Genomic DNA, 12,639 nt, shown 5'->3' on the forward strand with positions numbered 1-12,639 from the left:
CTAAAGAGATCTAAATTACTTCAAACAAGCAAGCACATATATAACCCCATCCCGCAACTTAGTGTATGCAAAAGCATGTGAGGAAAATCTATAAATCGAGATCTAAAAACCATGAATACTTATAGAAAGTGATAAACCAGAAGTCCTTGCCTACAAGTGGGTTACTTTTTAAATGGGGAAAACAATAGACAGGGGAGTGGAGTGGTAGCCAACAAGAGGCACTTTGGTCAGGGCAAAGTTTCTTAAACTGGGAGTCGGAAAAAAAACTGACAATAGTAAAGGTTACGTATACCCATTTTGTATACCTATATACCTAGGGTCGTATAAAAATTTCTTGGCCGAAAAGGAGTCACAAGTGGAAAAAGTTGAAGTCCTGGCTTAGAGGACCAAAGGAGAATAGATCAAGAAACCAATCCAAGAATAATTAGAAGATGGTTTGCCATTACTATGGGGAGGGGTAAGGAAGGTGTGGCAATCAATGGGTGAAGAAGCAGGGGAGGAGGAGGTTGGAAAGGAGACAGTAAAATCAAGCATGGCTGAGGCTTTCCTTGAAAGTGTTCTGAGATGGAAAGTCACCATTCAGGAAAGTGGGACTTTGGAGGAAGAAAAATAGGAAAAATAAGACCTTTTCTTCCTCATTATTCAAAGCGTAATGTGATAAATTCAATTACAAACAATTTTATTTATAAGCTCAAAAGTAAATTTTAAATAAGTAATGATCAAATTGGAATAATAAGCAAACCCCAAAATGCTGACGTCAGAAGCAGATGCGATGGTAGTGGCTGGTGTGAAATAATGTCAAGGCAGTGCTGATGAAAAGGAGCTTTATGTTGTCAGGATCTGAGTTGAAAGGGGAGGAGAAAATTCAACTCCAACCTCAACCCATCTTCTGGTGGAAAATACTGGGAGCTCAAAAATCTCCTTCCACCTTTTTGGCTAGAATGCTTTCCAGGAGAAGCGAAGGGGAAAAGGGGAAGAAGAGATGACACAAATCCTCTCTGGGCTGAGAAGAAAGACAGCCCCCTTTCCCCTAACCCTTGGGGAATAATCTTGGCTGAGAGGAAAACTGAAAAAAATAAGCAACTCACACAGAAGGGTGTGCTATAGAGCCATGATATTTACACTTAATGTGTTGATATGGAGCAAAAATTAGGAAATCCTAGGTCTGTTTACCAAGAATGGATTCATTCACCGATAAAAGCAATTTCTTAATCACAGCAGAATTATTCACAAGTTGAAATTAAAAGATTTCAAAACAGTTTAGTCATTGTACTGAGAATTAAGAGTCAAGCATATGTGTGTTTGTGTGTGTATGTGTGTCTACACACACATAAACATCTAAAATAATTAAATACTGATTCAGAAGCAGCTAGGTGGTAGAATGCTTGGAGCACTAGGCCTAGAGTTACTAAGATCTAAGTTCATATCAGGTCTCAGACATTGTGTAACCTTAGACAAGTCACTTAAGCTCTGGTTGCCTCAGTTCCTTCATCTGCACCCACCCTTGGCAAAATTGTTGTGAGGAACGGGAAATGTTTAAAAAGCACTTAGCACATACTTGCCTGGCACATAGGAGCTATATAAATAGGTACTGGACCCAGGGTCAGGGAAACCCTAGTTTAAAACTTTCCTCAAACAGTTACCAGTGATGTGACCATGTGCAAGCCACTTATTGTTAGGATCAAATGGAGTAATACAGCACATCTTAAAAAGCCATCTTAATCAGCCATTACAATATTAAGTGCCTTGCCCAAGGTCACAAAAGCAGTAAGTAAGCAGCGACTACAGGGATTCAAACTTGGTTCTTCTCACTCCAAATCCAGGCCCCTTTTCACTTTACCTCATTGCTTTTCAAAACTGACTTTATATGGAGAATTCAAACCCATGCCTGGAATTCCCATGAGATTAAGCCTAATATCTTCACTACTCAGCCAAGTCTGCACACCTGGCTTTTCCTCCATTAGCTGTCATCATAACTACTTCTGAGACTATGAACAACTGTTTTCAGCTGTCTGGGTCTCAGTTTCCTTATTGGTAAAATAGAAGGATTAGACTAGATAATACCCTAGTTCCCTTTCCAGTTCTAAATCCTATGAAGTTTTTGATTCTACAAGTGCACTGGATCCCATCCCTTCCTGCCTTCTTCAGCATCCAGAATCAACCCTCAATCATTAGTGGGAATTGCTGGTACAAGGAGCTAGGCCTTGGAGACAGGAAGACACTTAATGAGCTAGGTCTGGAATAGTCACTTAATCTATTTGCCTCAGTTTCCTAAACTGTTAAATAGAGATAATAGTCCCATGAAGTAGGTGCTATTATGAGGATCAAATAAGACAATATTTGTAAAAAGTGCTTAGCACTGGGCCTGGTATATATATAGTAGTTGCCATATAAATGCTTATTCCTTCCCTTAATCCACACACCCCACCCCCACTAGGTTTTTCCCTACTGCCTTCAACCATCTTCCCATCCTTCAAAATAGCTCCTACCATCCCCTCAGGCTATCATCCTATAACGGTTACATGTGACACTACTCAGAACTCTAGTGAATATTCTCTTTTCTGGGTGTTCCTTACACTGCTTTCACTGGTAATCCTTCTTGTGTATGCCTGACTATTCCATCTCGGTCTCCTTTGATTAATCATCATCTATATCACCCCTCCTAACTATGGGCACTTTCCAAGGTTCTGTCCCAGACCTTCTTTATATATACTCTCCTTTGGTGATCTCATCAGCTCCCATGAATTTAATTACCTTCTTTCCGAAGATGATTTACAAATCTATCTATCCATCCAGCTCTGTCTATCTATCAATCATCCACATCTATCCAGATCTAGTGTCTCCCTTAAGCTGAATTCCTGAATCAATTGCCTTTTGGACATTTCTAAGCGGATGTTCCAAAGATTCTAAAACTAGATGCATCCAAAGCTAAACTTATTATTTTTATTATTTCCCCCCTCCCCACCCCAAGGCTCCCTTCTTCCAGACTATGCTATCTCAAAGGCACCACTATCCTTTCACTCCTCCAGGTAACCTCAGTATTATTCTCTTCATTATTTCAACTGGCACCTACCAGTTGCCACAGCTACCACTTTATCACCTCTCTTAGATAAGAGATATCCTCCCCTATTTGGTCTCAAGTCTCTCACACCACTACTCCACCCTACACACTGCTGCCAAAAGAATTTGTCCTTCGAAACCAATTCCAGTGGTACCCTATTGCCTCTAAGATAACATACAGGCTCCTGTTTTAACTTTTAAAGCCTTTATAACCTAGCTCCAACCTATCTTCCCAGACTTACTGAACATCACTCCCTATGGCTATATGCTGGCAGACCCAGATCCCTAGAATGCATTCCCTCCTTACCTCTCCTGACACCTCCTCTCACCTCCAACTCCCACCACCAAGGACTGGTGCTCTCCCTACCCCCAAAATACTTTGTGACCCCTCCACCTCCCTTGTTTGTATTTATTCACTTCATGTTTATGCTGTGCATATTTATATTTCCAATGTATACTTTTCCATCCTTTATGAGTTGGGATTGTTTCTTTGCATTCATGCCCCTAGTCCTTGGTGCTTAAATAAATGCTGGCTGATGAACTAGGGAGAGAAGCTACTAAATAACTTGAAGAAGATTTTAATAGAAGGCAACTAGAAATACTTGGATAAAATCATTGTTATTAAAAAAGAATTTTAAATGAGTATTTTGGTATTTGAACTGTAGTATCAAAATACGTCTCTAATTCATAAATAAACAGATGTAACTTTCAAACTATAATTGTTGGGGCAGCTAGCTAGGTGGCACAGTGGATAGAGCACCGGCCCTGGAGTCAGGAGTACCTGGGTTCAAATCCAACCTCAGACACTTAACACTTACTAGCTGTGTGATCCTAGGCAAGTCAATTAACCCCAACTGCCTCACAAAAACAAACAAACAAACTATAATTGTTGCTGATACCGTACTGAACCTTTCTGAACTTGTGTGGAAAGAAATATAGATCCAATATTCTTTTCCAACCATTAAAAAAAAAGAACAATCCTATGAGTCAACTGCTTTTCTACAAGCATACATAGATTATTTCCCCTGCCCCTTCCCCTGTGTCTCAATTATCTATATATCAGAAGAGTATTAGGACTTAGAGCAAACTAATTTTAATATCATGGTTAGAAAGACCCTAAGGGACTTAACAAGTCTATCTTCTTTCTAAAGAATGCTCTTAAATCATAGAGAGATCTGTAAAAGATAGTCAAAGGAGATTCATGGACCTACACTGATAAATGTTATATGTCTAGCCTTATAATCATGAGCTTCTGTCTGGTATCTAATGCAGTGGTCTCCATAAATCAGAGGATGCATTCATATATTATGGAAAAGCAATCCATGGACTTCGTGACAGAATATGTGGGTTTGAATACCAGCCCTTGGCACCTACCAGCTATGTAACTTAGACAAGTCACTTTAATTTCCTGAGTCTCTCATACATAAAAGGGGGTTATTGTAATTCTGAAAGTGTGTGTGTGTGTGTGTGTGTGTGAGAGAGAGAGAGAGAGAAAGAGAGAGTGAGAAAGTGTGAGAGAAAGAGAGAGAGAGAGAGAATATGAGAGAATTATTTTTTCATGATCATTATTATTAGGGTTCTCAAGAACCATCTTTGGCCATATGAGGTGACATTTCTTTCACTATGGAATTTATGGAATTATTGCATATATGGAATTTATTAGAGTCATTTCTAATACTATATTACATCTATAGGTTTTATTTTCCTTCCCTTAGATGAGGAAAGGAAGGACTAAGTGGTACCAGGCACCACCAGAGGGTAGTATGGAGCTGATAATTAAAATCTTTTGTGTGGTGAACTTAAAGCGCAGATAAATCTCAAGTTTTGAAAACCCATTCTAAAATCAGATAGGGGAGGATAATCACTTAAATCCCTAGTTCCTTTAATATGATTGTTTATTAGTTATTTGACTTCCAGAGTAATAGCTAAAATGATAGAAACCAATCAGAAATGAAGCTAAAATAGCTCTGAAATTTAAACAAAAAAATAAGGGAAAAGAATGTTCAGGAATACCAAATCTGAATTTTTTCACTTCATTTATAGTCAGCAAGACTTGCTATTTACCAGTTTGTGATGACTTTGTGCAAGTTATTCAGCATTACCTATAAAATGAAAGAGTAGGATAGGACAAGATGACTATTTGTCCTTTGCACCCCAGAGATTCCTTTACCCTATTATCTGTGTAACAACTGTGTTGGTCTATTATTCCAGCTTGTTTCCCAAAGTCTATTATCAACCATCTATGCCCTTTCACTCACTTCTACAGAATCCTATTGAGTTTTTAAAAAAAATACTTTTTTCTTTGAAAATTGAGTGCTAACATTGCTACAAATCTGCTTTCCTCATTTAAATTGCACATAGCTCAGATTTTTTTGCTGGTCTTCTTTGTGATGAGGGATATTGTTTGTGTGGGTGTAGGTGTAAACATGGGAGCATGGTCAAGGAATTCCAGTAACATGGGATTTCACAACAAAGCCTCTCATCACACTGGAGTCAGAAACCTCTTTAGCCCAAAGAGTCACAACCAGATTAATGTGCTAATGTGACCAGCACAAACAAGAAAACCTCAAACAAGGAATAAGAACAAAAAGAAAGGGAACAAGGATCAGGGGAAGAAGATAGAAGGAGGAAAAGTCATAAAGTCAGTGGCCAAGAGTCATTTTTAATAATCACTTTCAGTGGCACTTATGCCTATATTTTGGGGATAAAATAAAGAAAATAAGGTGTATGGATAGAATATTTGAGGCTATAACCAGACTGCTGAAAAACTCCAAAGGATTTTTGGGGGGGAAGGGGGCAAGGCAATGAGGGTTTAGTGACTTGCCCAGGGTCACAGAGCTAGTTAAGTGTCAAGTGTCTAAGGCCAAATTTGGCCTCAGATCCTCCTTAATCCAGGGTCAGTGCTCTATCCACTTCACCACCTAGCTGCCCCCACTCCAAAGCATTTTTAACTGATCCTCAGAATGATGATTTTAGAAAGGGACAGAGATTATCTAGTCCAATCCTCTTATTTTCCTAAACAAATGTAAATTTGGCTATTTTCTTGAAATGGTAGAGTACAATGCAGAGAAAAAGGAAAAGCCCCAAAATAAATAAATGAATGAATGAATGAATGAATGAATGAATGAATGAATGAATGAATAAATGAATAAATAAATAAATAAATGAATAAATAAATAAATGAATGAATGAATGAATGAATGAATGAATGAATGAATGAATGAATGAATAAATAAATGAATAAATAAATGAATAAATAAATGAATAAATAAATGAATAAATAAATAAATAAATAAATAAATAAATAAATAAATAAATAAATAAATAAATAAATAAATAAATAAATAAATAAGGATAGAGGGGCCAACTCAGTTCACTATCTCATCTGTAAGCATTGCTCCTACCTGCCATAGTGTATTTTTCTTTGGGGACTCATCTTCATTCTGATCCTCCATAACTGACGTGTTCTAAGGGAGAAAAAGGTTATTTTGATTATACTGAATTTTTTCAATTCTAGACAGCTACTCATTTCTACGAGTCATTGATTTGAAAAAAGACAACTAATGTCAACAAGCATTTCTACACACTACCCCCTTCCCCCCCAATATAAAAACAGCCAATTTGCCATTGCATATTCAGTTTGCGGCTAACACATGCCATCCAGCTTGAGGTTGGAGGAAGGGTGGGCAAGTCTGGGAGGCATGCTCATCTTTTTCATCATTCCTGGATTAGTAGTTCTATCACCAAAACAAGCATACACTTCAATGCAGCTCTTTTTAAGGCTGAGCATGCTCAGTTGACAGTCCTCAGTGCAGGTCAGACTTTTTACAGGCAGCCAGATGACTCAATGGATAAGGTCATTCCTGAACTTGAAGCCTGCCTCAGACTATTTACTTGTGTGAGTCATTTAATTTCTTAGCCTCAGTTCCTTCACCTGTAAAATGAATATAATAGCCCCTATTTCACAGTGTTGTTGTGAGGATTAAGAAATATTTGCTCTATAAAGAAATACTATACACTTGTGATGATGCTCTTAAAATAATAATAGGGTTCGAAGGGACCTGAATAAATTTTTGAAAGAGAAAGCTGGCCCTGGATACCAGGTACCAGAGGTCATCTAATCCAAGAGGATCAAAATGGTCTTCCAAGGACCAGTTCAACAAAAGGTGCTTCCAACCCTCTTTCCAAAGTTACCAATGATTTCTTAACTGCCAAATCCAAAGTCTATTCTCAGTCCTCATTCTCCATGACCTCTCTGCATCCTGACACTACAGGTCGCCCTCTCCTCCTCCTTGATGGGACACCACTCTTTCCTGGTTCTCTTCCTACCCATCTCTGACCACTCCTCTATCTAGATCCTCTTCCAGATCACTCCCTCCAACTGTAGATGTCCTCCAGGGTTATGTCCTAGGCCTTGTTTTCTTCTCCCTCTGTACTACTTCACTTGGTGATCTCATCAGCTCCCATGATTGAATTACCATCTCTATGCTGGTGATTCTCAAATTCGCCTATCCTGCCCCCAACTGTCAGCTGACCTCCAATCACCCAAATCCAATTGCCTTTCCAACATCCTGAACTACATGTCTAGTGTAGACACTTTAAACTCAACATATCCAAAATAGAACTCTTCTTTCTTCTAGACTCTCCCCACCGGCTACTTTTCCTATTAAGGTAGAGGATATCACCATCCTCCTACTCCCTCAAGCTCACAACCTAGGGGTCAACTTTCACTATTTCATTCCCACCACCACCACCATATCCAATCATGTGGATTTCACCTTGGCAACATCTTGTAAAGATGCTCCCTTCTCCCCTGACACCATCACAACTGGTGTGGCCCTCTCATCTCATCCCTGCCTTATTTCAAGCCTGCTGATGGCTCTGTCTACCTCAGGTCTCTCTCCAATAAATCCATCCACCACTCAGCCACTAAAAGTGGCTAAGAATGTAGGTCTAACCATGTCACCTCCCTACGCAGTAAACTCCAGTAGCTCCCTACTCTACTCTCTATGGCATAAAAAGTCCTTTCATAACCTAGTCCCCTCCTACCTTTCTAGTTTTCTTAGACCTAACTCACCCATTATGTACTCTTTGATCCAGTGACATTTGCCTCTAGACAATCCATTTCTCTGTTTTGTCATTTTCTCTGGTTGTCCCCCATACCTAGAATGTTCCCTCTCAATCTCTGCCTACAGCCCTCCCCCCAGCTTCCTTTTGTGTAATTAAAAATTCTAAATGTGGGTTCTAATCTGTTCCCCCAGTTTTGGGGGAAACTGACTAAAATCACTGATAAAACGAGTTTAGATTTTTAAGGGTTTATTGAAATATAGAAAGAGAAAGATTGAGAACAGAATTCTTACAACCTCGCAATTCTATCTTTCCTCAGCTCCTCTCTGTCTTTCCCTGCCATCACCACCAAGTCAAGAACCAAAAAAGACAGCACTCTTTGGCAGGCTCCCCTTTCCTCCTTCCTGTCCCCTCCCAGAATGGGAAGGTTCTTCAAGCTGGTTGGTTGATTGAGCCAGAAGTTCAAAGTTTTTTTAGATTCTGAGTACTCTCAAGTACCAGCCAAATGTGCTTAGAATCTAGTCAACTACTAATCCAGTCAAATCAGCCAGTAATCCACTCAGGTGGGCTCCTGAGTTTCGGTCAAATCTCATCTATCACATTCCATTATCTTGACACTTTTTAAGTCCCAACCAAAATCCATCTTCTATAGGAAGCCTTTCCTAACCTCTCTTAATCCTAGTGTCTTTCCTCTGATAATGATTTCCTATTTATCTTGTATATAGCTTGCTTTGTAAATATTTGTTTGCATGTTGTCTCCCTCATTAGATTGTGACCTCCACGAGTGCAAACATTGTTTCTTGCCTCTTTTTTTGTAGCCCCAGTGCTTAGCACAGTAAGTGCTTAAATATTTAAATTAAAATGCAGTTGGGAAAAAAATTTTTAATACAATAGAACATAGATAATGTTCACGAGTGGTTTTCTACGTCAGTGTGCAGCCTCCAGGTTATGTAAGGTTTCAAGGGAGGCCGTATTTTTATTTGAGTTTGACATCACAGATCCAATCCAATCTTCTGTGTAATGCAAGAATCCCATCTACAATATTCAAGGACCGGGAAATGCTTTCCAGCTTATTCACTGAAGCTTACACATATTTTTCTTCCTAAAAAAAATTCTATCCTAGCCAAAGGGAAGTTTAGTGGAAAAGGCAAATGGTCCTTCTATGAGGGAAGGGGATGAGCATTCAGACAGTGTCTACTGCGCCACCCACTGTGCACTTTTCATGAATGCCTCATGTGATCCTTCCGACAACTCTGTGAAGCAGGTGCTGTTAGCCCCATTGTACAGTCGAGGTCACACACGTAGTGTCTGAGGCCCAGATTTGAACCTGGATCTGACTCCAGGCCCAGCAAGCATTTTATCCACTGCACCACACACATAGCTGCCCATTAGTACTGTGTGATACCAATTTACACATGGAAGTCATATCGTTTAAGCTCTGAAAGGCCTTAATTCTGTGGGCTACATAGATGAGTTAAACTAAAGTGAGAGTGCTGGATTTTGGAAGCAAAGAACTTGTATTTGAATATTTACTTTGTACCATAGTAAGTGTAACAATTGGAATGACGCCACCCGCTGGAGACTTACTGTAGGAAAGCTCCAACATGGGGAGAGGGCCTCTGAGGGCAAGACCATGCATATTTTCTTTGTCGTCAGGAAGTGACGTTTGCTTGTGGGAGGAAGAAGGGGGAGGCTGGCGCACTGGCTCACGCTCTTTCCTGAGGACTCTGGCAGAGAGCGGAGCTTGGAGTGCTCTCTCCCTTTGATAGATAGAGGAATCTAGGCCTTTCTCTTTCTCTTTACCAAATTCTTATTCTCCTTAATAAATGCTTAAAAGTCTAGCTCTTGCTAAAGCTTATAATTTATTGGTGACCACTCATTAGATATTTTAGACAGACTAGCTAGAATTTTAGCCCTTACATGAGCAAGTTCCAACCTCTCTGGACCTCAGTTTCCTCATCTACAAAATGAGGGGGCTGGACTGAATGGCCGCCAAGCTCTGACCTTCCGGGTCTAAATCTATGATCCTATCAAAGAACATTACTCAGTGGGCCCTAGTACTTAATTTAGATGCCAGTGCATAGAAATTAACATATGGTATTATCCTATCTTGACAGATCTGTGGTGACAGTATCTCATCATTCAATTTCCTTTCTGTAAAAGAAAATATGAATGTAAAATTCATATTCAGTTCTTGTCTATGTTGTGGACATCTTATGGTTTTTTCCACTTGGTTCCTTCAAAACACCCAATATTTACTTTTGTTTGCTGGTTACTTTCTCACTATCTGCCTTGCCAGGGTATTAAATACCCATACTCCCTTATTATTATTCCTTTCCATTTATTTTTTTTTTTGGGGGGGGGGAGAGACAGGGGCAATGAGGATTAAATTACTTGCCCAGGGTCACACAACTAGTAAGTGTCAAGCATCTGAGGCTGGATTTGAACTCAGGTCCTCCTGAATCCAGAACCAGTGCTTTATCCGCTTCGACAACTAGTTGCCAGTCTCCTTTCCATTTCTAACCTTAACCAAAACAACTAGGGCCATTCTCTAGGAAAGACAATCTATTCTCTGTGGCCCTACTCACAGTCTCATAACTTTCTAGGATCAGAATGTTTTAAAATACATAAAATGAAATACATGAAATATATACATGGATCCCAGAGGTTAAGAACCCCTGTTCTAAACCAAAATGCCTCTTGCCCTTCCCTGGTCACCACCACTGTGTTATTTCCTCCTTCTTAAGGACAAGGATTGTCTGCCTTTGTATTCTCAGTATTTAGCCAAATGCTATGGATATATTAAGAGTTTAATAATTTTTTAAACTAATTCAACCTAGATCTCACAAAAATACTGACTGAATAGCATAGTATTATTTTCTTTCAAAAGGATTTCCAAAAAGCAACATGGCAGGACTAGAGTCATATTTGGAAGTTACTCTTATAGCCAAAAAAATACTTTTGTAGGCCATGGGACAGGGAACTTGAAGAATTTTTGAGGGATATTTCTGGAAAAACTTGTCCTCATTCTCACTCCCCCAGTGGGTCATACATTATTTATTTCTATATCCTTCCAAACCCATTTATCTCTGAAGGCTTAGTAATTAAGAATTACAGAAATTTCAACTGTACTTAATTAAATTCTATTTTATAGAGAAATGTTTAGGTATCATTCACACTTCTTTGGCTTATTTTTATCAAGTCTTCCTAGCAAGTTGCAAAGAGGAAATTTCTATGGTCCTCCCTGCAGAATTGCTGTCTGGAACAATATCAGGCTACAATACACAGCAACTTCTTATTTTAGTTAAGTGTCAAGAGGAAAAGAGGAAATTGTAATGGAAAATATAGTAAGCTACCTTCTCACCTCTCTATACAGGTTAACTGCATCAGCTTGAAATACAGTGGGAGGAGGGAAATGAGATGGATACAGTTGCTTTATACTGGCCTATTTAGGGGTAATCATGATTTTTAATCCTCAAAAGACACAAGGAGGGGGCGGCTCAGTGCCGCAGTAGATAAAGCACCAGCCCTGGATTCAGGAGTACCTGAGTTCAAATCCGGCCTCAAACACTTGACACTTACTAGCTGTGTGACCCTGGGCAAGTCACTTAACCCCCATTGCCCCGCGCAAAAAAAAAAAAAAAAAAAGACACAAGGAAACAAAATGTCAAGTTTCCAAATTAGATAAGCAAAGATGCTGAAACCCACAAGGAATTAGGAAATTCCCTCAGTTAAATATGCATAAAAGAGGGAGAGGTCCAGTTTAGGTCACTATAACTTTTGGGATGGCATATTCTTTGAAATTAACAAATTTAGCCTTAACTTCTCTCCTCAACTGCCTTCTCAGAATATCTACCAGGAGACACAAAAGGAAAAATTTTAAAAAGTTGAAAGTGAAACCCATCCAATTTTCTACTACTTTTCAATAGAATATTTGATTAACATAAGAAGTTACGACACGTATGGGCTGAGCTGCTCATTGATAGAACCCTTGGCAAGGATTCAGAAGACAGGGTCTAATCCTGGCTCCACCTTCCATTTTTACTAGCTACTGGTCACAGAACTTTGGACACTGACACATTAATTATCTTCTCTATGTCTGTTTTCTCTGCACTAAAAGAGAGGTAGTATAATCTGCCCTGCCTACTGCAAGGTTGTTATGAAGAAGAAACAATGAAAGTGAATCACTTTTGTAAATTGTCAAACACTACACATATATAGGAAATGTGACCATTCTGCCTCTCTTTGGAGTAAACAACCTAAATCCGAGCTACAGGAGTGTTACACTGGAAAAGGGGGGAAATCTCACTGTCCCTCCTTTTGTCAAAATGCTATTTACATCACAGCAAGAAATCCTTTGTTTTGTTGGTGATCCATTTCAATAGCACTCCAGTAACTAGAATCTTATCTTGTCATTTCATATGTATCTTCTGTGGACAAAATGTTTAAAAAAAAAACCCACAACCCTATGCAGGTCAAGTTTTATAAAAAGATCATTAGTATAAACACTTC

At 39.1% G+C, this 12,639-nt stretch overlaps 1 protein-coding gene across 9 annotated transcripts in view; it reads right to left on the minus strand.

The window, feature by feature from the left end:
- FBXW11 (F-box and WD repeat domain containing 11) overlaps positions 1–12,639 on the minus strand; it is a 97,216-nt gene that overhangs the window by 29,248 nt on the left and 55,329 nt on the right. For 6 of the 9 annotated variants that reach the window (XR_006354882.1, XM_043985690.1, XM_043985686.1 and 3 more), the window contains one exon: positions 6,465–6,527. The exons of the other annotated variants lie outside the window; for them this stretch is intronic. Coding sequence is in view for 5 of the 6 variants with exons in the window: in XM_043985686.1 (XP_043841621.1) it covers positions 6,465–6,527 (63 nt within the window). In the remaining variant the exon portion in view is untranslated. The remainder of the gene's footprint in view (positions 1–6,464; positions 6,528–12,639) is intronic. 9 annotated transcript variants of the gene reach the window in all.

This window comes from Dromiciops gliroides, chromosome 2, assembly GCF_019393635.1.
Source record: "Dromiciops gliroides isolate mDroGli1 chromosome 2, mDroGli1.pri, whole genome shotgun sequence".
NCBI lineage: Eukaryota > Metazoa > Chordata > Mammalia > Microbiotheria > Microbiotheriidae > Dromiciops > Dromiciops gliroides.